The following is a 23800-nucleotide window of genomic DNA, read 5'->3' on the forward strand; positions in this document are numbered from 1 at the left end:
GCACTGTGAGGCTCCCGCCGGGAGCTGTTTTTAACTCTGTATTCATTTGTACTCCGTGTCTTAAACGGTTTCAATAAAAATGTGATCATTTGTTACCGAGCTGCGGTTGAACTGCCCGACCCACTCGCGAACAGCGCCCGGGATTTCATTGTCCTGCGGGGGTGGGGGAGGCACGAAGGGAGGCCACGGCGGGGGAGGAGGGAGGAGAAGGGCGGCACCTCCTCCTCCGGGGCCGGGCTGGGGCCCGCTCCGCTCCTCCGCCTGGGGCCCGGCTGCCGGGTTGCGCAGGCCGGGGCCGTGCGGAGCGGCGGCGCGGGCATGGCGGAGGGCGCGGCGCTGCGAGCCGTCAGGGGCTGCCTGGCCGCTTTCCCGCGGGAGGCCCGCGGTGAGCGCTGGGCCGGAGGCGCGGCCGAGAGGGGAGGGGGCGGCCCGGGGGGGGGCAGCCCGGCGGGAAGGGGGTGGGAGGCCGCGGGGGTGGCTCCGTCTGTTACGGCCGTGCGGGAGCGGCGGGCGCTGGGGCCTGGGCCGGGCCCTGCCGCCTCCCCGGCGCTCTCCAGGGGCCCCAGCCCGGCCTGCGGGAAGAAAAAACTCGGTTTCCGGCTGCCTCGGCGCCCCGGCTGGGCCGCAGCAGCCGCAAATGGCACCTGCGTGGGTTGAACTGGAGCGTCCGTGCTCCGGCTCTGTTTTCAGCCAAATGTTTCCAAGGTGAAGAAGCAGCAGAAAGGCTGCTGCAAAAAGAAAACGAAACTCGAGAAAATGGCCCTTTTAGGTTTATCCTATGTATAAAATAGCAAAACAAAGCACTATTCCAGCTTCCAAAAATCTTCCTGTGGTATCATCCCTGTGTCGGAGGTGCGTCTCCTGTAATGTACGTCCTTCATGCCCACTGTCCTGTGGGCCCACGGCGTGGCCGCCTGTGGGAGGAGCTGTGGCTGACAGCAGGAGAGTAGCAGGGCGACGGCCTGAGGTATCCGTCTGGCACTGAAACCCTCCCTAGAAGCCTCTGGGTTTTAACAGTGATTTCTGGAGCCGAGGGCATGCAGCTTGCTTTCAGTTGAGCGCCTGTGGGGTGGGGTTTGAAGCCAGTTAGCATGCTAGCGGAAGGCGCTTCTCGCAAGACGCTGAGTAAAACTGTTTGTCGTTTGCTTGGACAGAGCTGGGGTGGACGGAGTCCGTACCCTATCTTGACAGGCCTCCGTCCCCACTGGAGTTTTATCGAGAATGGGTGAGTCCGAATAAACCTTGTGTAATTCAGAATGCCATCGGTCACTGGCCAGCTCTGAAGAAATGGACCTCAGCGTACCTCAGGTATGAACGAGCTTTGGAGCAGGACTAGTGGTCAATTTCGGTTGACCTCAGTAAAAGGCCCTTGGTTAATCTTTGCTTTTATCCCTAAGATTAGCTCACATTCCTCCCTGCTTCTGTATGAAGGTGCTCAGTCTTGCCAAACTCACGTAAATTTCTTCCTGCAAACATACTGTCCTGACCAGTTCCGATGCAGTCAGAAGGGGGGGTGTTTTGACTGTGTGCAGCCAACAGGCTCAGGCTATCGAAAGGCAGTCTGATCGCTGTGCTCTGACCAGTGCTCCACCCTGTAGCCTCCCAGTAAGAACAGACTGACTTGTTTGTGACTGAGTACACTTTGATTTTTTTAAAAAAAGATGAGCATTTTAACAATGACTGATTTTTTTCTTAAAAAGCTCTTTTTTGAGAGGGGATTCTGATTACACCTAAAATCTATGGGTTTAAAATTAAATTTCTCACAGAAATAAGGGCTGTTAGCCTCATGATGTGTGTATCTGTCAGTCTCTATCCACCCTTTCTCCCTCCTTGATTGCTTTTGAACATATGGCCACCCAGATTTTGCTGGGTTGAGTGGTCCTGAGAATATCAAGCTCCGCCATGATTCATGAAAAGAAGTGGCTGAAGCAGGCGCCCTGCCTGCACGGAGGGAAAGGGAGCTCCTTTGTGAACTCGTCTGTTAGACACAAGAGAATTTAGAGAGGCGAAAGATACTGTGGTTGCCTTGAGCGTAAGGCAGCAATCAGAGCAAAATGCCAGAGTCCTTACCAGGCAATAGAAAGTCTAGTCAAGAGACACCCATCCATGGAAAGCCAGGCTTGTTATGTTTGCTGCCCATGAAACATCTTGTTTTTAAAGTAACCAGTGTCCAATATGTGGGCCAGTTGCAGGTCTGGCTGTAAACTTTTGATTTATTTTGCAGGGAAGTAGTAGGTCCCAAGGTAGTGAGTGTGGCAGTTACACCAAATGGTTATGCAGATGCAGTGTTTCAGGACCGTTTTGTTATGCCAGAGGAGCGCCAAATGCCTTTCATGGACTTTTTGGACATTGTGGAGAAGAAAGTGACCTCTCCCAACGTATTCTATGTGCAGAAGCAGTGTTCAAACCTCATCAAGGAGTTCCCTGAACTTGTCTGTGATGTGCAGCCTGACATACCATGGATGAGTGAGGCACTCGGTAAACCTTCTATTTCTCCTATACTCAGTAAATGTTTTGTATAGAGCTTTAAAACAATCATGCTAGGTACATGGTGAATGTTTGTTCTGTTTCTGGATGCCACAGCTCAGTTTGATTTCATCCCCTTAGAAAGTAGAAGTGGTAAAATACTTAAGAGCGTAATGCAAGTTTTGGGTTTGGATTACTCCAGAATCAGTATCTCAGTTGTGTATTGGGACCATCAGAACTGAAACAATGTGGTGATAGTGCCATATAGCACTTCTTTTCATATAGTGTCTTTTCTCTGATTTGGAGTCATGTTTCGACTCCGATTCATGCTCTTGCTACCAAAGATAGGATAACAAACAAGCGAAACAACACACAGCCCCCACCTCCTTTGGTAAAATTACAGATGTTTGTTTCTAGTTAAACACTATTCTGTTTCAGTTGGTTTCTATTTTACAGCATGTCTTTCCTTAAAATGTCAATGAAAATGATTTACTGTGATCTCACCTTCTTTTTGCAACTGTACTTAGACATGCTGCAGTTTCTCTGTGAGCTAAGTCTTAGGGATTCAGAATCTGGAAACAGAGGGTTGTAACCATCGATTTGGGGATGGATAATACTATTTCATGAAGTCTTATAGGCACTACAGTGGCTTCCAGCATAGGAGGTTGCTGTTGCTCAGAGTGCTATTTGCAATGAAACCTGTCATAGTTATGAAGGAAGTTAAAGGATAGAATTTGGCAGAAATTGGCAGAAGATTATCTGAAACGCTTTTAAACGTAACATTTCAAATTTTGTTGTTGTTGACAACATTTCTCTGTTCCCTAACCATACAGGGAAGAAGCCTGATGCTGTGAATTTCTGGCTTGGGGAATCAGCTGCTGTGACATCTTGTACGTATTGTATGACGCTGTAAGTCTTCTGTGTGCTTTTTAAGCGGGCTTGTTTTGAGTTAGTGGCTCAGGAGGACTGTGTGTTTTCTCTGACAAGGCAGTTCTACTTTAACATGCTTTTTTGCATTCTTTCTCCTGCACTTCTGCAGCCTCTTGCTGCTGTGTCTCTGGGTGCATCTACCTGGCATTGTGTCAGGCAAGGCACTGACAATTTGCTTCGTTGAAACATTTGCTACAACATTATGTTGTTACTTTCCACTCCTACTGGCCGCAAGAGGAGGAAGCAGACTGATAATAAGAGAACAAGCTGACACTTTCAGTTTACTATGGTTTCTGATGTAGAGAAGGAAATAACACTGATTTTCTCTCTTTCTCCACATCTCTTTTTTTCTCAATCCTAGTACATAAAGATCATTATGAGAACTTGTACTGTGTGATATCTGGAGAGAAATATTTCCTACTGCATCCACCGAGTGACCGTCCCTTCATCCCATATGGTACATAATTTACTATGCAGTATGTCTGGAGGTTGGAAGGACGAGAGACTAAAATATTGAAAAATATGAAAAAGGAAGCAGAGATAACATTTTGATGTTTATGCAGTGTTACGCTTTCCAGTGTGAACAGAAATCTCTTCTGTTTTGTGCTACAGGTAGTTTGTCATACAAACATTATTCTGAGGTCAGGTTTTACAGTCCTGTAAAGTAATAGGTTCATTGATACTCATGGCAGTCTCTTCAGCTTTAGAATATTTCAGTTACTTAAGTATCTTGTCAGTATTGTAGCATGTCATCTTTGATGTTTAACAGGTTTGGATTCTGCCTGCTCATTCTTTTCTCTGGGAAAAAAGCCAGGAAGCTGAAAAATAAGTTGTAATTTAATGAAATATTCAAGTTACTAACTGAATCTCTGAAAACTGGAGAAATGAAAAAAGAGATTCTTATGGCAGCATTACTTCACATTGCCCGTTTTCTGTTTCTTTATGTTGCTTTCCTGTGTGCACAGTAGTAGTTTGTTATGTTGCAGTGTCATCTAGAAGATGGACAGCTTAACTTCATGCCTCATAAAATAAGACTTTATTTTCCCATTCCTTTACTTTCAAACCATCACATTAAGTGAATGCAGAGTGCTATATGACACTAATATAATTTTGCCTAGATATGTGCGCTGCTACAGTATTTTATTTATACTGGTTTTATTTTGTTTACAACCTTGAAATCATAGAATCATAGAATGGTTTTGGTTGGAAGGGACCTTGAAGATCATCTAGTCCATCCCCCCTGCCATCCACTAGATCAGGTACTCAAAGCTCCATCCAACCTGACCTTGAACACTTCCAGTGATGGGGCATCCACAACTTCTCTGGGCAACCTGTTCCAGTGCCTCACGACCCTCATCGTAAAAAATTTTTTCCTTATATCCAATCTAAATCCACCCTCTCTCAGTTTGAAACCATTGCCCCTTGTCCTGTCACTACAGGCCTTGGTAAAAAGTCTTTCTCTCTCTTTCTTATAAGCCCCCTTTATATATTGAAAGGCCGCAATAAGGTTTCCCCAGAGCCGCCTTTTCTCTAGGCTGAACAACCCCATCTGTCTCAGCCTTTCTTCATAGGAGAGGTGGTGTCATATGTATGTGAATGTATGAAATACATGTATGTCATATGAGTCATACTTTGTAAAACAAGTTACTGTTAAAGCATAGAACAGAGATAATGCTTACATTTTATAGTGTTGTCGTGGTTTAACCCCAGTCAGCAACTCAGCACCACGCAGCCGTTTCCCCCTCCCCCTCCCAGTGGGGTGAGGAGGAGGAAAGGGAAAAAAAAAAAAAAAGTAAAACTCGTGGGTTGAGATAAGAACAGTTTAATAACTAAAGGAAAATATAATACTAACAATAGTAATAATGAAATATAATAATAATAGTAATGAAAAGGAATATAACAAAAAAAGGAAGGGGGGGGGAAGAAAAAAAACAGTGATGGACAATGCAGTTGCTCACCACCCGCTGACCGATGCCCAGTTAGTTCCCCAGCCACGATACGCGCCTCCTGGCCAACTGCCCCCTGTTTATATACTGGGCATGATGTTCCATGGTATGGAATACCCCTTTGGCTAGTTCAGGTCAGCTGCCCCGGCTCTGCTCCCTCCCAGCTTCTTGCACACCTGCTTGCTGGCAGAGCATGGGAAACTGAAAAGTCCTTGGCTTAATATAAGTGCTACTTAGCAACAACTAAAACATCAGAGTGTTATCAACAGTATTCTCACATGAAATCCAAAACACAGCACTGTACCAGCTACTAAAAAGAAAGTTAACTCTGTCCCAGCCGAAACCAGGACAAGTGTGTAGTGAAAAGACGACTCCATCTTTTTGAACATCAGGTTAATGGAGAGAAACTCTCTTAAGGGAGGGCTTAGGAAACCACATGTACTGAAGCAATGAAAGAAAAGCAACCTGCAGTATCTGAAGCAGTTGATGAGCCCTGTTGGATAAAATTAGAAGTGAAAGGCTGGCCACAAGTCACTAATAACTCTTGTGAGTGCTGTCTTGCTAGACTGACCTAAGAAGAAATGCCAGAATATAGAACGATATGTAAGTCAGAGATGCATTTATGACTTCTGAAAGGGAAACAATACAGTTAGTGGAACAAAATAGGACCAGGAGTAAAATGGGTTTTGAGGAGAATAGTTCCTGTGAAGAAAGAAGGTTGGAATTCCAAACAGGAAGGCAGTTCAATATTCAGACTGACTTAAGAAGAAATAAAAAATTAAGAAACTGGATAAAAATTGAAGTGGACAAAGGGAAGGACAGTGAGGACGGTAAGTTGAAAATGGTTTTGTCTTAATTTTTCTTTCACTTGGTGAAAGCATGACATGCCCTGCCATTAGTTTCTCTTGAGTACTACTCTGAGTTGTGTCATTTAATTCTTTCTGTGGTTCCAGAGCTCTATCAGCCAGCAACCTATCAGGTATCAGAAGATGGCTCATTTGAAATTGTGGATGAGAAGAGTGCAGATAAGGTAAAAACAGTAAAGATAGTTTTGGGCACTGCTGAGCCCTCAAACTGAGCATGTTGACTGATACTTAGAAATCCTTCATTACTGGAAAGAGAATGCCCAGATATTTCATTTGTATTTTACTATTCGCAAAGGATACCCAGCTTCCAGAAAAGATTTTTACTGCACACCTGAAACCATTGATACCATAAACTGTCTTCCTTGCACCAATCTTAAATAGATCCAGTAAAGGACTTTTAAATGAATCAACAATCAAGGAATTGATTTCATTAAGACTGAAATAGACTCCTCTGCATTCACTTTCTTTTGGCCCTCTACTCAGGGCTAGATTTTGCTCTACAGCAGTATCACCCAGTGCAATAAAATGTATCTGTCTCAATGAATAAATTGTGTTTTCTTAGTAGTATTTATTTGATTAAAATATATAGATCTGGAGGCACTTTACAAAAACTCAGTAGCCTTTTGTATCTAATCTCTCCCCTTTTGCCTCTACAATGTGTGACTAATGCTACAGCTGAACTTGAGCTGAGGGTTTTTCTCTGTTTCCAGAGTGGTGCTCATGGAATCTCATGGGAGCATTCCTGTAATGCAGTAAGGTGGAGTGCTGAGATTTATAACTCTGTAGGGCACAGAAGAAATGAATGCAGGCAAGAGGGATTTCGCAGCAGGAAGGGAGGTTTTAGCTGCTGGGAATAAAATTAGACCAGAGAGCTTTAGAAGAAGAAAGGAATTTCTAAAAAGAGTGGTGCAGATAAAATACTCAAGTGCTGAATGTAGGAGGAACAAGTGACATAAGGGTCTGGAGGTGTTTTGAAAGTATGCCACGAGACTGAAATTTCATGGCTGACATTTAGCACCTTTTCCCTAATTAGAAATGCTTCATGGAAGGAGGCAAATTTTTGCATCCTTGACCTATTCCCAGTTGAATGTGGAAAGCTGTGTAGCTGTACGTGTTTTGCTAGGCAAAATACGTGTTTTGTAACCTAGTAAGTTTGGTTATCAGTTGTTTTTCTGGAAGCTTGCTGGAATTTTTTGCCAGGGTCAGTACCATGTACATACATACTCTTTTGCTTTTAGGTACCCTGGATCCCCCTGGACCCCTTGAACCCAAATCTGGAACAGTATCCAGAATATGCTCAGGCAAAACCTTTGCAGTGTACAGTGAAAGCTGGTGAGATGTTATACCTGCCTTCTCTCTGGTTCCATCATGTTCAGCAATCACATGGCTGTATAGCAGGTAAAATATACAGTATTTCCAGACACGTTTTTGAACTGTGGTGGGTGTGCAGCTAGATATCCCACAGCAAAGCATAACTGGGACCAAAGGTCCCTTTAAGATCATCTACCTCTCCTCAGGAGGAAATAACAATCTTGGCAGATGCCATGGTGCTACCTCCTTGCAGTCTGTTTTGCTTATAATTCATAGCATTGTCAACAAGTGCTAGGGCTGCAGCAAAAGAAAAAGTCTTTCTAGTTGTCAAGTCTGGAGAAGGATAGCTAATTCAGTGATCATGATCCAGTTTCTGTTTATGATATGGGGCTAAACAGTTTGTCTGCCTAGTCTGCTAACTGCAAATTGGTCTTCTACATACCTTTCACAAAGAAACTGCCTGTTGTGTGTGCCACTGTCACGTCAGCAAAAAAAAATCTGGGGGAAGAAAAGGAAACCAGAAAGTGTATGAGTTTTAGGCATGGATGTAAACACAATGTGGAGATACTCTGTTGTCATGTGAGCTGGAATCTGCTCCGACCCAGTCTCTTACCTTGCTAATAAGCCTATGCTTGTGTTACTGTTCCCCTGCACTTATCAAAAGTCTGGTCATCTCTTCCTTTGTAGGATTTATCATAATCTCTCTCTATCTTTTTTTTTCCTTCCCCCAATTCTTCCTTCCAGAATTTCAAGCATTGCTCATTTGGTGCAGGTGGAGGGGTGGGGATGGTGCGAAGTATTATCGTTACGTCGTGTAAGTTTTGCAAGGTTTGAGGAAGAGTTAGTTGCTGTCCTTTACCTGGAATAATCCTGTCTGCCCAGGAAGAGTAAATACAGTATTTTGAACAACATAACATTAGTATTTGTGTAACACTGCTGTCGTGGTTTAACCCCAGCCAGCAACTAAGCACCACGCAGCCGCTCGGTCACTCCCCCCTGCTCAGTGGGATGGAGGAAAGAATCAAAAAAAAAAGTAAAACTTGTGGGTTGAGATAAAGACAGTTTAATAGGTGTCCTGGTTTCGGCTGGGACAGAGTTAACTTTCTTTTTAGTAGCTGGTACAGTGCTGGGTTTTGGATTTAGTGTGAGAATGATGTTGATAACACTCTGATGTTTTAGCTGTTGCTAAGTAGCGCTTATCTTAAGCCAAGGACTTTTCAGTTTCTCATGCTCTGCCAGCAAGCAGGTGGGCAAGGAGCTGGGAGGGAGCAGAGCCGGGGCAGCTGACCTGAACTAGCCAAAGAGGTATTCCATACCATGGAACGTCATGCCCAGTATATAAACAGGGGGGAGCTGGCCGGGAGGCGCGGATCGCGGTTCGGGAACTAACTGAGCATCGGTCAGCGGGTGGTGAGCAATTGCATTGTGCATCACTGGTTTTTTCTTCCCCCCCCCCCTTCTTTTGTTGCATTCCTTTTCATTACTATTATTATTATATTTCATTATTACTATTGTTAGTATTATATTTTACTTTAGTTATTAAACTGTTCTTATCTCAACCCACGAGTTTTACTTTTTTTTTCCTTTGCTTTCCTCCTCCTCACCCCACTGGGAGGGGGAGGGGGAAGCGGCTGCGTGGTGCTTAGTTGCTGACTGGGGTTAAACCACGACAGCCTTTTTGGCGCCCAACGTGGGGCACGAAGGGTTGAGATAACGACAGATCTGATCAGAGTGTGTTAAAACAAACTTGTTATAAGTATTCATTATATTGGTTTGATAGTTACTGGTTACAATGTGGGTTCGTTTGCTCTCAAAGTTGGTGTTGTGGTTCTTGAAATTGCGTTATGTAATGCCCTACTTGCAGTATATGCTCCCTGTTGTGCTGTTTATCATCGGTGGGAACCGGGCTAGAGTTATCACGTTGTTGTTGTTTGTAACACTGGTTTATGATATGATAGAAGTGCAAGCCGTGAAACTAATCGGGTGTTTGTACTCAGCATTGTTGTCACCTCTGTACTTCGGGAGCTGCCTATGGGAGACTATTAATAATTGTACCTTTTACCTTTTCTCCTCTGGGAACCAATCTGTGGAGGAGAGATCTCCGTACTTCGGGTGCTGTCTCCTAGAGAATATTAATAACTGCACTTTCTACCTTTTCTCCTCGGGGAGCCAACCTATTGGGGAGACATCTTCCCACATCTTCCTTTTCTTTACCAGGTTAATTGCAATAGCATTGAAGGAGTTTGTAAATTTTGAATATCCTTGGGATGTTGAACTTAGTATGGTCGTACTGCTAGGAATCAGCCTGTTCCTGAATGTGATTCAGATCTTGCCTAGGGTTAAACAACTATTTAAAAATACCACCCAGAGATCAGCTCCCATGACTGCAGCTACTTCAACTCTGGTGACAGGCACTACGGCTACTCAAACCCCAGCAACAGGCACTGTGGCTACTCAAACTCTGGCGACAGCTACTGCAGCTACTCTAATCCCTATGACAAGCACTGTGGCTATTCAAACCCCAGCAACAGGCACTGTGGCAACTCAAACCTTGGCGATGGATGATGCAGCTGAACTAGAGGATCAACCGGTGCCAATATCAATCGCCCCTATACAGAAGAGGAAATATACAAAAAAATCAGCTCGCTTAGCGAAGGATGAAGGTGAAGCAGGGCCATCACGAGAACAGGAGGAAGAGGCAGAACCGGAGATAATCACCCGGTCACTATCCCCGAGTGAGCTGCGAGATATGCGAAAAGACTTCAGCCGTCATCCAGGCGAGCACATTATCACCTGGCTGCTCCGATGCTGGGATAATGGGGCAAGTAGCTTGGAATTAGAGGGTAAGGAAGCCAAGCAATTGGGATCCCTTTCTAGGGAAGGGGGCATTGACAAGGCGATTGGGAAAAAGCCACAAGCCCTCAGCCTCTGGAGGCGACTTCTATCGGGCGTGAGGGAAAGGTATCCCTTCAAGGAGGATGTTGTATGTCAGCCAGGCAAGTGGACCACCATGGAGAAAGGTATCCAGTACCTGAGGGAATTAGCCGTGCGGGAGATGGTTTATTATGACCCAGACGATGGGCAGTTACCCACAGATCCAGATGAAGTCCAATGTTCACGACCCATGTGGCGGAAGTTTGTACGAAGTACACCATCATCGTATGCCAGTGCATTGGCAGTAGTGGACTGGAAAGATGAGGAGGGACCAACAATAGATGAATTGGCTCGCCGACTTCGGCAATACGAAGAAAGTCTCTCTTCCTCCCTCGTCGCGGCTGTGGAGAAACTGCCAGACACGCTAGCCGAGAAATGGTCCCAAGAGTTCCAGCGATTTGAGGATAAGTTCTGCCTTCCACCTGTACGGACCAATACCTCAGCTATTAGGAGAAGGTATTCTTCTGGGCAAGAGAGAAGAGAGAGAAGGTATATACCACGGGGTACCCTGTGGTTTTACCTGCTTGACCACGGAGAGGATATGAGAAAGTGGGATGGAAAACCTACCTCAGTCCTAGATGCACGGGTACGGGAATTGAAAGGAAAAACAACTACAAATGAGGGTTCTTCCAGGAAAATGGTTGCTTCAGCCTCCAGTGAGCACTGCGAGCGGTGTGGCCGACAAAGTGGAAGGGCTGATCTTACTCCTGATTCTATGAAAAGGAATTCTAATCCATTTTTACAAGTGAGTGGAGAATCCTATGACCAGTACTAGAGGGGCCCTGCCTCCAGCCAGGCGGAGGAGAGGGACAACCGGGTTTACTGGACTGTGTGGATTCGATGGCCTGGCACATCAGATCCACAGGAGTATAAAGCTCTAGTAGACACCGGTGCACAGTGTACTTTAATGCCATCAAGCTATAAAGGGGCAGAAGCTATTTGTATTTCTGGGGTGACAGGGGGATCTCAACAGTTAACTGTATTGGAGGCTGAAATAAGCCTAACTGGGAATGAGTGGCAAAAACACCCCATTGTGACTGGTCCGGAGGCTCCATGTATTCTTGGCATAGATTATCTCAGGAGGGGGTATTTCAAGGACCCGAAAGGGTACCGGTGGGCCTTTGGTATAGCTGCCTTGGAGACAGAGGGAATTGAACAGTTGTCCACCTTGCCCGGACTCTCTGAGGACCCTTCGGTTGTGGGGTTGGTGAGGGTCGAAGAACAACAGGTGCCAATCGCTACCACAAGGGTCCACCGGCGGCAATATCGCACCAACCGAGACTCCCTGATTCCCATCCATACGCTCATTCGTCAACTGGAGAGCCAAGGAGTAATCAGCAGGACTCGCTCACCCTTTAACAGCCCCATTTGGCCAGTGCGAAAGTCTAATGGAGAATGGAGACTAACAGTGGACTATCGTGGCCTGAATGAAGTCACACCACCGCTAAGTGCTGCTGTGCCAGACATGCTAGAACTTCAATATGAACTGGAGTCAAAAGCAGCCAAGTGGTACGCCACAATTGATATTGCCAATGCATTTTTCTCAATCCCTTTGGCAGCAGAGTGCCGGCCACAGTTTGCTTTCACTTGGAGGGGCGTCCAGTACACCTGGAATCGACTGCCCCAGGGGTGGAAACACAGCCCCACCATTTGCCATGGACTAATCCAAAATGCACTGGAAAAAGGTGGAGCTCCAGAACACCTGCAGTACATTGATGACATCATCGTATGGGGCAACACAGCAGAAGAAGTTTTTGAGAAAGGGGAGAAAATAATCCAAATTCTTCTGAAAGCCGGTTTTGCCATAAAACAGAGTAAGGTAAAGGGACCCGCACAGGAGATTCAGTTTTTAGGAATAAAATGGCAAGACGGACGTCGTCACATCCCAATGGATGTGATCAACAAAATAGCAGCTATGTCTCCACCAACTAGTAAACAGGAAACGCAAGCTTTCTTAGGTGTTGTAGGTTTTTGGAGAATGCATATTCCAAATTATAGTATGATTGTAAGCCCTCTCTATCAAGTGACCCGGAAGAAGAACGATTTTAAATGGGGCCCTGAGCAACAACAAGCCTTTGAACAGATTAAACGGGAGATAGTTCATGCAGTAGCCCTTGGGCCGGTCCGGGCAGGACCAGATGTTAAAAATGTGCTCTACACCGCAGCCGGGGAGAATGGCCCTACCTGGAGTCTCTGGCAGAGAGCACCTGGGGAGACCCGAGGTCGACCTCTAGGGTTTTGGAGTCGGGGATATCGAGGATCTGAGGCCCGCTATACTCCAACTGAAAAGGAGATATTAGCAGCATATGAAGGAGTTCGAGCTGCTTCAGAAGTGGTTGGTACTGAAACACAGCTCCTCTTAGCACCCCGACTGCCAGTGCTAGGCTGGATGTTCAAAGGGAAAGTCCCTTGTACACATCATGCAACTGATGCTACGTGGAGTAAGTGGATTGCACTGATCACACAACGAAGTCGAGTAGGAAACCCCAGTCGCCCAGGAATTCTGGAAGTGATCACAGACTGGCCAGAAGGCAAAGATTTTGGAATATCACCAGAGGAGGAGGTAAAGCAAAAAGCACGCACGCAAGCAAAGCAAAACAAGGAATTCATTCACCACTTCGCATCGGCAGGCAGGTGTTCAGCCATCTCCAGGAAAGCAGGGCTCCATCACACGTAATGGTTACTTGGGAAGACAAATGCCATCACTCCAAACGTCCCCCCCTTCCTTCTTCTTCCCCCAGCTGTATATGCTGAGCATGACGTCATATGGTATGGAATATCCCTTTGGTCAGCTGGGGTCAGCTGTCCCAGCTGTGTCCCCTCCCAGCCTCTTGTGCACCCCCAGCCTACTCACTGGTGGGGTGGGGTGAGAAGCAGAAAAGGCCTTGACTCTGTGTAAGCACTGCTCAGCAGTAGCTAAAACATCCCTGTGTTATCAACACTGTTTCCAGCACAAATCCAAAACACAGCCCCATACTAGCTACTGTGAAGAAAATTAACTCTACCCCAGCCAAAACCAGCACAACTGCAAATATTGCAAGCCCTTTTTTTTCAGTATTTGCAATACCGTGATAAAAAGACAAGCTAGCGGTAAAGCAGTATTTCTTATTCTCCTTTCCCAGTACTGCTGCATCAGTCCTTAAAGATTTTTTAGAAAAAGTAGAGTTGTTTCCAGTTGCAAGCCCCCGGCCACTCTCTTTTTCTCTGTCTAGCAGAAATGCTAAAGAGTTGATGAATTTATTTGGCCTTTAGTCTGTTAACTGCACTACAGTCTGTATACACTTGAAAAATCAATATTCTCTGGGTCTAGTCCAGTGAATGTCTGAAGCTAGAGTACATTTTCCTCCAAGAACCATTGGTACAATATTATACTGCTGGGCTTATTTTTTACAGGAGATGTACAGCAAAATTAAAATGAGAAGCAGAATTAAAGCACTGTCTAATTGATGACCATTGTGAAGTAGTGGTGAATTTGCCATCCTTTACACACTCAGAGGAAGAGAGGTTCCTATCCAGATATTAAACTTTGCAGTGTATTTGGTATTTTTGCTCTAAATAGAAGCATACATTTTCTGTTCCTAAACATTTTGCCAGCTTCTGCTCCAATGAATCCTCAGTATAGAGTCTGAAGAGGAGTTGGTTTGGGTTAAGACAGAGTTGCATTGGCAGCACTATTAAAGAACGCTAATGTTTGCTTATGTTATTTTTGGCTGTAGTCAAAGATTTGCTCATTTCAAAGTTCAGTCAGTAATAAGGAAAAGCCTGTACTAGCTGAACTGTGTAAAACAGTCTATGAACACATTTGTAAGTCATTACATTCTAGCCTTAGAAGTGTCTTTCCTTTTTCTTGTCTCCTCAGTGAATTATTGGTATGACATGGAATATGACCTTAAGTACAGCTATTATCAACTACTAGATTGTCTCACAAAAACCGTGAAAGTGTTATAGCAGAGGTGGGAGACTCGAGCGTGTGATCTCTCTCTCTGATGTGGTACAATCATCAGCATCTGTGACTGGAGTACAAACATGATTCAAGTGAAAAGAACTGAACATTAAATTATCCTCAACACTGTCTCTCAAACAAATCATGGCTATTTTACTTGATTTCAGAGTCCAGATCAATTGGCCAGATTTTTTGGCTTGTAAGTAGAAGGTTTGGTAATAGCATTTTTAGGTCTTTGCATGTTGCCTCAGTGACGGTGAGCAAAATAAAATTTGAAGGGAGGCAATCCAGGTTTTGGAAATCCCAAAACGGAAGCCATGACTGTTCAGATCTACAGATTGTTTTCACAACAACCCAAGCGGACAAGGAAGAATCTGCTCTGCCACCCACCTGTGCATCAGGCTGCATCAGTCCAACACATGCATTCTGCTTAAGGCAAAAGTCCTGTCCAGTTGTAACTCACTAAGTTCAGGGGCTGTGGTGTTTTGATGGTGAGAAATTACAACTTCTGCAATAAAAGGTCAGTTTAAAAGCTTATTTCTGTGCTAATTTCTTTCTTTTTTTTCAAATGATGTGATGGGTGGAGGACATCTAGGAGGACATGCAAAAGTCAATGCTGGCTATTTTCCATGTTAAGCTACGTGTTTTTATTGCTGATTTTTATTTCTTTCCACTGTTGTATTTAAATGTAGCCGCATTCTCTTACATCCTGAGTGGTGATTTTAGAGTTGCTTTGCCAGATCTACAGTCAATCTGCACATCACCTGTGGTCTCGTGGCATGACGTGTGATTCTGCAGCTTGTAGGCTCATTGATTGTTTCATTCCTTTGCCATTAATTGCTGCCTAACACATGATCAGGCAAGTTGTGTGAACCAGGGGCCTATTTCTGCAGCCTTAATTCCCATTTGTATTTCCACAGAACGGGATGAGACTACTCACGTGTCTGAGACCCGCAGGGTAGGACTAGAAGGCTATTAAATACACAAACATCGCAAAAATGTAGTATTGTTGTTTATGAAAACCAAAAACTGGTATTTATTGTCAAATCTTCAGACAGTTCCTTAGAAACATTAGCGCTATGGAGGGAAATTTATTTTCCATGCATTAATTAGGAAAATGCAGATACCCTTTAGACAAGATTGATTATTGTGAAGAAAAATATAATAATTCTTCTACTTTGTCTGTTTCTTTTGTTTTTTAAAGAAACATAGTTAAAGCAGAAAGCATCATTTTGCCTTGTGGTGCTTGTCCAAAAATTGCTGAAAAGAGGGATTAAGGGCAGGCTTTGTTTCATGGCTAGATTAAGATGTCACGTTACTTCAGGCTTTCCAGCTTGTTTATGTTCACTGTGCCTTGGCAAAGGCGCCCAAGCCAGTTCTGCAGTCGAATCTGGACTTTCCCACAGTCAGGGGGAAAGACGATTTGAATATCTCTTTTTGTCACTTTGGGGTTTTTAATTTAGTCTCTCTCTATAATCAAAAGTAAGACTGCATGCCAGGAACAAATGACAGCTTGTGTCTGTGCAAGTGGATGGTGTTATTGTACCACTTCTGAGCCGGCATGTCTGGAGGGAGGCGTGCTCCGAACTACATCTCCCAGCAGCCCATGCTTGCCGACGGAAGGAAGCAGTCACGGTGGTTCCTCCTGGACTTTGGGCAGAGATTTTAAGCCTGAGAAGCGACAGGCTCCTGACGATCCTGTTTCACGCAGCCCGTGTCTCGCCTCAACAAAGGGCAGCTCCTCTCCCCGCCAGCAGAGCTGGGATGGCGGTGCAGGTGACGGTTCTGCCTTCCCCCAGGTGTCTGTTCGATGACCCCGTGCAGATCTGCGTGGCGGGTCTCCTGCCACAGCAGGCGGTCACCCTCCGAGCCAGCCTGGTGGACGAGAGTGGGGAGCTTTTCCAAGCCCACGCTCGCTACAGAGCTGGGAGCAGCGGCGAGCTTGACCTCAGCCGCTCCCCAGCGCTGGGGGGCAGCTATTCGGGAGTGGAGCCCATGGGGCTGCTGTGGTCTCTGCAGTCTAAAGCGCCCTATAAGCGGCTGGCAAAGAGGAACGTCCTGACCCCTTTCTGTGTGGACTTGGAAGTGTATGAGGGCCATGGGGACATGAGCTGCTTGCTGGGAAAATGCACCAATGAACGATGGTTTTCAGGAGAGGGGGTGAAGAGGATTTCAGTCAGAGAAGGTCGTCTGAAAGCAACCCTCTTCCTCCCTCCTGGTGAGTTTTAATTCCGTTCTGGTTTTCCACATGTGACTTACACCACGTATTGTGCCCCGTGGCCCCTGGATGCACTCGGCAACCCAGAGCAAAGCCTCAGCTAATGGTTCCCTCAGCCTTTGCTTGGTTCAGCTACTTGGATCCTCACAGCAGAGCAGGGAGGAGCAGGTCTTGCCCAAGCGGGTCAAGTGCCGAGGCGGGGAGGTGCAGGGAGGGCAGCAGTGGTAACACGGGGTGTCTCCTGTTTGTTCTAGCTGAGGCAGGGCAGGGCCTCTCCTGCAGTGAGAGCTCTGGGGAAAAGTGTTTATTTCTTAGCTCTTCTGTTTAGCTGATAGGACAAAGACGCCCCTGGTCTTCAGCAGAGCTGTGAGGCGTGACAGCTCTGGCCGTGGAGTGAGGAATGACGAGGTGTGGTGGGAGCACTGGACTCGGGCTGCAGCCAGCCTAGGCTGCTCTAGCAGCTGCCATGGATCTTCCTGCAGGCTCTGGAGTTGTCTTCCTGCCTCTCTCTTTGGCTAAGGAAAAGCCAAAGGAAGAAGTCTCTACCTGGTTGAGCAGCTTGACGGCACGGGAAACTTAGGAAGATGGGAGACAAATGAGCAAAGCAAAGTCTTTAATTAAACAGGCATCATATTCCACAGCTCCGTACAGAGACAGTGCTGACACTGGATCCTGCGTAAAGCTGCTCTGAACCCTGAACTGTTTATGTTCCTTGAACAGTACTTAAATGTGAATATCTTGCTCTGTAATGAATAAAAAGTCCCTTGCAGCTGCTGTGACACCAAATCGTGTAAGGGAAGTCTGGCTATAAGAATGGACAGAGCAGCAGCAGGAAAGGAAGGTCCTATGGCTGCAGGAGGAGAACTGAGAAGCCCAGGGGTAGTTACGCAGATCATACTGAAGCCTGAATTGGTGTAGATCAGTGCTGGCATTTGTGGGTGCGTTTCATAACCCAAGTATTCCCTCCCTGGAAAGCCTGCTAGCACAGTTCCTAAAGAAGCACAGCTCATGCAGCGATACTGTTTGTTCATTGATCCCCCATGGCCTGAGAACATCTAGGCCAATGTCAGCTGAAATTCATGGTGGGAAAAGGATGCCCAACATGTGAACTTCCTGTAATGAGTTCCTAAGAGAGAGAAGAAATACTGAAATTAGTGTCCTTACAGTGATTGTGTGTGTGCCTGAGAATGGCACCCTCCATGGAAAGCTTCAGAGGATGATTTCCTTCTCATATCTACTGTCCTGATGTGTGCTGAGGGGGCACTACTGAAAGGACAACTGTAGAAACTTTTCTCTTTGAGTGTGTATATATATATATACACACACACACACCCCCCTTTCATTGCAGGACCTGGTCCATTCCCTGGACTTATTGATTTGTATGGATCGGGAGGAGGCCTTGTTGAATACAGAGCAAGTCTCCTGGCTAGCAGAGGCTTCGTGACTCTGGCTCTTGCTTACATGGCCTTTGAAGATCTCCCTGCTATGCCAGAGATTCTTGAACTGGGCTATTTTGAGGAAGCTGTGAACTTTTTGCGGAAGCAGCAACAGGTAAGAGACAAATTATGGTGCTCTTCCTATTGGAAACTATTTTCCAGTTTTCTAATTGGAATGCTATATGTCACTGAATGCAACTAAGTTTCTGAGATGTTAGAAGGAGACAGCATTGTCTGAAAGACAGCATGATCTGAGAGATGGAAAAGCATATGCCTCAACTCAAATTTTGCTAGTAGTTGGATAGCTGGTTTTGCACAGCATTTTATAACAGTTCATAGACTGTCGTTGTGCAAACCAGTGTTTGTGTAAGATTAAATCAAAGCTGTTCCTGGACTAGAAGCACGAAACTGCTTAAGCAGGAAATCTTAATTTATCTCCCTACTTTTGCATCTTTCAAGATTTTAGAAGGGAAAAAAATCCATTGATGTTTTCTGCTATTTCTGAGATGTTACAGGCTTTTGATTCTGAGTAAGTTTCACAAGACAGTAATAAAACACTTTAACAGCAGAGTCCCTTACAGTTGTAGCACTGGAGAGTGTGCCGTGTCTTAAGAAGCTGGGGCTGTATTTGAACAAGTATGTGGGATGAGAAAGACACTTTATAACAATATATCATCATACTTAAACCAAAAGAGACCAAGAGAAATCAAGTAGCATTTAAACTTTGAATGGAATGCTACTTAATGTGGTATTCATTTCACAAAGTAAGTTATTTATTTTCTAGCACATGGACACCAGGAATGTAGGCAGTGTGAGAGCAGAATTCAGCCTTGCTTGTTTGTCTTGTTCCTTATAGAGCTCTGAAACTTCCAGAGTATCTTACAAGACACACATTACAAAATGAATTTGGTATGGAGAGCCTTCACTATAACTAAGTTGATTTAAACAGTTATTGGGCTTACTCAGCCTCAGGTGTAATGAATCTTACGTGTTCCAAGACAAAACAGAAGATAACAGGTCAGCTGCAGGAGAGTATCAAACAACAATAGCATGAAAGAAAATCAGTGCAAGTAAACCCATGAAAAAGTGGTTTTCCAAAGGGGCCCTGAGGAGAGAAGATTGAGGGGCTTTGGACACAGGAGCGGTAAAAGATACAATACTGAGAGCAAGTGTCTAGCCAGGATGTGGAGGGAGCAAACAGGCTTTGTCTGTAGAGGTCACCAAGTGTTACAGGAGGAGAAATGTTGAGGAGATGTAGAATTCATAGTCACTCTTGTGGAGGCTCAGCAAAGGGATAGATACGGGAGTGATAGAACCTGAACAGAGAGAGGGAAGGGGTAAAATATGGGTGGTCTTAGTTGGATGAGGAGCGAGGAAGCAGAACTGGAGACGTTATGTCAGCCCAGGAAATGAGGAGTAGTTGATAATGGTTGTTTTCATAACTGTGTTGCAGGTGAAAGATACTGGGATTGGCGTTTTGGGCTTGTCTAAAGGAGCTGATCTAGCCCTTTCCATGGCCACGTTTCTACCTGGCATCAAGGCAGCTGTCAGCATATCTGGAAGTGGTTTTAATTCTTTCATTCCCCTGCAGGGGGATGGCTTCACTGTTCCTCCCCACCCATATGATTTGGGGAGGATGAAGACCAGTGATGAGTCTGGCCTAGTAGATTTTTCAGATGTCCTAGATGATCACAGGGACCCAGCAACTTGGGACTGTCGCATTCCCATGGAGAGGTCCTTAGCCAAGTTCCTCTTCCTGTCTGGACTGGATGACAGGAACTGGAAGAGTGACCTCTATTGCCGGGATGCCGTTCAGCGCCTTCAGCAGTATGGACGGGAAGTGGAGTTTTGCTCCTATTCTGGAGCAGGGCACCTCTTGGAGCCGCCATACTTGCCTCTGTGCCAGACTTCGATCCACAAAGTGCTTGGGGTGTTTGTGCATTGGGGAGGGCAATGGAGGGAGCATGCCAAAGCCCAAGAAGATGCATGGCACAGGATACAGGCCTTTTTCTGGCAACACTTGATGGACTCGGACATCCCTAAGAGCAAGCTGTAGTGGAAGCTGTCACAGGTGCTGACCAGGGTTGGTATTTCAGCTCTCACTGGATCTTGGAAACTCATCGAAAGTTTCCTGGCTTGCCTTCCTCTAAACCCCACTGTTGCATAGTTGTTAATTTTCATTCCCCAAATAATTTTCCATTTTTTAGTTGAATTTTAGTTGTCTTTTGGCCCCAGCTGCACTGTAGATTGGCACCATCTGGTCTGCCTGTGTGCTGTAGTCGTCTGAGAAAAACCCAGCCTCCCATCATGCAGATTGCATTTGTACTGAGCTATCTTTGCCCTCAATCTCCAACCATCTCCTTTCGTAACAGGGAATACTCTTACAGGAGTTTTCCATTGAATCGTTTAGTCTTGCACCTTTAACTGTAACCTAGCTGTAAACAGCACTTTCTTGGGACATCACATTATTACACTCACCTTTCCTCTTGGTGTATCATTTTCTCACATTTTTTAGTAAAAAGGTTGTGGCACTTCTGATCTCAGCTAAGTAAAGAGGCACTCTTCTGACTTATTCTGAAATGCAGTGATAACATTTTTTTTCTGGTACCTCAAAAAAACAGAAGTGAATCTTACCCAGGTTACACTGATTGTATCTCCTGCTGACTCCAGATAAGTTACATATCAGGGTAAAGTTTCCACTGCACTACTCAATAAATACAATGTGTATGTGTGTATGCGCAGTTTACTTGAAATTGTCTGAATGAAGCCTGCCTATAAATACATAGGCAGCAATCCTGGTGTAGTCACAAGCTGTCGCTTCACCTGGCTGAAGAGTTTATATACAGAAGTCCTTACCTCCTATCGGTAAGAGAAGTGGTGGAGTTTGCAGTAGGGGTCTGCACGGTGCTCGAGATGGGGGTGATACAGATGTGCTAAGTAGCTGCTTTTGAATGTTGAAAGTCAGTTAATCCCCATTTTGGGGAGGAAGAATAAAGCCACTGCTGCTGCTGAGTTCCCAGGAGCCCTGTGGAGTGGGCTGTCTCAGTGGTCTTGCCACTATAGCAGTTAGCTGTGGGCTTAGTGACAGCTAGGAAATGCCACTCTTCAGAGAGGACTGACCTTGCCTTCTGGGGAGAATGTGCATTATCTCACCCTTTACTGAGATCCAAACCTGCCAAGGACGGCTGTGATCTACCTCGTGCTTTTGTGGGATAGCGGCAAACAGCAGCTTGCTGGCATTTTCTAGATATCAAATGGCATCAACTGAGCAAATTTTGCTTCCTGGAGCAGTCAAGGCTCCCATTCTGACCACAGAAGCAAGCAGGAGCTGGAGGTCTCTGCCTTTCGCTGAGGCAGCAAAATCTTGCCTTTGAGAGAGCAGTAGTCCCTGGTTTCTAATTCCTGCTGAGACATGAGCCCTGCAGGAGCCTTGATCCTGCTGAGGGCAGAACCATGCCCTCAGTTGTTTTGCTTCAGGGAGCAATGGCTACTCAAAATGAGCGTGTTGGGCCTCAAAAGGGCTGTAGACTCTCTCATGCGACACATCCAATGCAGAGCGTGCCCCTTCAGGTACTTCCGATTTTCCGGCCCCAGCCCTTCCTCAAAATGGGAGATGAGTACCACTTAGCTCAAGGTGTGAGCAGTTAGTGTGGGGAGGTCTCTCTCCAGCTCACCCGTACTGGTCATCCGTCAAGTTTTATGCTATTACCTCTTCTTCATTTCTGTTTGTCGCCTGTGTGTCTATGTCCTGCATGGACTGTGGTTGTTCCAGATGTTTAGTGAGTGGGTAGGACCTGACAGAAGAGCAATGTGTAGCAACAAGGGAAGTCAAGCACATTTAAGCAGTTCAATCTGAATAAGGGACATTTTCTTTTCCCTCATTTTTCTATTTTATTGAAGCAGTCAAAAAAACCTGGGTTGTCAATCCACATTTTCCTCACACTCATGGCGCTAGGCTGTGAGTTTCTCTGTGGTACGAGTAATTTTGTTCTTTTGTTTTTACTGGACACAGTGAGGCTTATGCAGTACAGTATGTTGTTCTTCAGCCTGTGGCATAACTAACAACTATTTTAATCCCTTCTGAGGGGAAGACAAACTTTCTCAGCCTTCAACGGGCAGTTTACAGATCTATACTTTGAATTACAAAATTGTGAGCTTCTGAGAAAATACATTATCAATAGGAAACTACCATTAAAAGGAAAAATGCTTTCCATCAGTAAATCAACAATGTGGTCAGTGATGCTTTCATACAGTCTGTTATGTTGTCACATTCAGCAATCAATCAGGTTCAAGGAAAACAGTGTTGAAACTAGAGGATGAAGGGAGCTGACTGGTGACTCCATCGATGACAATAGCACCTCTTTGTTTTGTTGCTCTGGAGTGAAATCTTTGCTACCCAGTTAAAAGCCCTTTATTTATCACTTGGATGGCAGCTGGCAAGAAAGACTGAAAAAGCTGATTTAGCTGAGCAGCTCTGTGCCACATACAACCAGGAAAATATGCCACCCAACTCAGTTGCACTGGGAATTCTTTTTAAATCAGCTGGCCTTTTAAAATTAAACTCAAGTTTGAAACTTATCTTCAGGAAATAGAAACTGGAAACCGGAGGGAGGCTAATATAAAATAATTGGAAATGGCCTAACTTCAATAAAATGCTTGTGCCTGTTCTTAAGCATGTTCTTCAGCGTTTTGCTGAAGACTTCGACTACTTAACGTTTCTTCTGCTGAAGAGATGATTTAGACAAATGGGGCTAAGATCACACCTATTTCCAAGTTAGTGGCAAAAATTCTACTAATTGCAGCCTGTAGAGTTAGGGTGCTTTATATAGTTTCTCCAGGCTTACAGACTACAGACAACATTGTTGAAGAACAATGTGGAAGTTATTATTTAATTAAAGATAATTGACCTTTAGCTGCAAAAGAGAGCCTATGCCAAGCACAACTGATAAAACTAATAAAAATTGGATGGGGAAAGCTATTCCTGTAATCTACTTGTAATTGAAAAGTGCTTCAGATAAAATAGAGCATCAGAGGACTAGTTTGAACCAAAAGATCTCAGCTTGATGCTTACATCAGTCATCCCTTTGTTTAGCACTTTGCGCTGTATTTCTATTATGAGAATGAGAATGAGAAAAGCTTGTGAAAAGTCTCTTAAACTGAGAAACAATCTCCTCACATGTAAGCTGCTATGAAAAATTTATTATACAGTACATCTTGCAGCGCTCTTTTGGGGCAGGATGATTTCCCTAGCTAATTTGGAATCAGGCAACAATAGAGATTGCTGATTTGTCAGTGCATTCTTAAAATTATCCTTTGCTCTGGTTCAACTTGTGGTCTCTCGACATAGAAAGGAGACTACCCCAAAAAGAAGAGAACTGGTGTGAAAAAGCGTGTCCTTGAGTGGAACATCTCTAAACTCTACTTTAGCCTTCCTGCCCAAACCCCATGAATCTAAGATGATAACCTGGGTGAATGCGATCTAAGTTATATGAAGCATATGTAGCTTATTATTTTAAATTAGGTGTCCCTGAAGCAGGCCACAGGCTGTTTGCACACTGTGACACCTTTGGACACAGCTTATCCTTTTCAGTGTGGGCTTTCTATATCACAATGCAGATGATTTTCTTTACATAGCTCCATCCTGCTGTCCTATCTATTCAGTAACCCTTCATGAAAAGCTCCAGGGACTCCTAACAGTTTGGAAGCTCCTAACTGCATGGAGCAATGTCCTTTGTACTTCTCAAGGCTTC

The 23800-nt window shown here is 45.1% G+C and overlaps 2 protein-coding genes across 2 annotated transcripts; both read left to right on the forward strand.

Moving 5' to 3' along the window:
* The first annotated feature begins 318 nt into the window (after positions 1 to 318).
* Positions 319 to 14933, forward strand: JMJD7 (jumonji domain containing 7). The gene is made up of 8 exons (XM_050896821.1): positions 319 to 385; positions 1155 to 1308; positions 2225 to 2478; positions 3300 to 3356; positions 3758 to 3853; positions 6296 to 6372; positions 7447 to 7606; positions 14313 to 14933. The coding sequence occupies exons 1-8, from the start codon at positions 319 to 321 to the stop codon at positions 14399 to 14401; spliced, it is 954 nt and encodes a 317-aa protein (XP_050752778.1). The 3' UTR covers positions 14402 to 14933.
* A 1227-nt stretch (positions 14934 to 16160) lies between these two features.
* LOC127016378 (acyl-coenzyme A thioesterase 1-like) lies at positions 16161 to 20116 on the forward strand. The gene is made up of 3 exons (XM_050896820.1): positions 16161 to 16614; positions 17963 to 18165; positions 19504 to 20116. Exons 1-3 carry the CDS (start codon positions 16161 to 16163, stop codon positions 20104 to 20106), a joined length of 1260 nt encoding a protein of 419 aa, XP_050752777.1. The 3' UTR covers positions 20107 to 20116.
* Positions 20117 to 23800: the final 3684 nt, after the last annotated feature.

This window comes from Gymnogyps californianus, chromosome 5 (assembly GCF_018139145.2).
Source record: "Gymnogyps californianus isolate 813 chromosome 5, ASM1813914v2, whole genome shotgun sequence".
Taxonomy (NCBI): Eukaryota; Metazoa; Chordata; class Aves; order Accipitriformes; family Cathartidae; genus Gymnogyps; species Gymnogyps californianus.

What these genes read in the sequence shown, in the direction of transcription:
- LOC127016378 (XM_050896820.1), top strand. Translation starts at nt 16,161, where the DNA reads ATGGCGGTGCAGGTGACGGTTCTGCCTTCCCCCAGGTGTCTGTTCGAT. An exon ending in AACCCTCTTCCTCCCTCCTG is followed by an intron (nt 16,615 to 17,962) that starts GTGAGTTTTAAT and finishes CTTTCATTGCAG; the next exon opens with GACCTGGTCCATTCCCTGGA. An exon ending in TTTTGCGGAAGCAGCAACAG is followed by an intron (nt 18,166 to 19,503) that starts GTAAGAGACAAA and finishes ACTGTGTTGCAG; the next exon opens with GTGAAAGATACTGGGATTGG.
- JMJD7 (XM_050896821.1), top strand. Translation starts at nt 319, where the DNA reads ATGGCGGAGGGCGCGGCGCTGCGAGCCGTCAGGGGCTGCCTGGCCGCT. An exon ending in ATGGATGAGTGAGGCACTCG is followed by an intron (nt 2,479 to 3,299) that starts GTAAACCTTCTA and finishes CTAACCATACAG; the next exon opens with GGAAGAAGCCTGATGCTGTG. An exon ending in CCGTCCCTTCATCCCATATG is followed by an intron (nt 3,854 to 6,295) that starts GTACATAATTTA and finishes CTGTGGTTCCAG; the next exon opens with AGCTCTATCAGCCAGCAACC.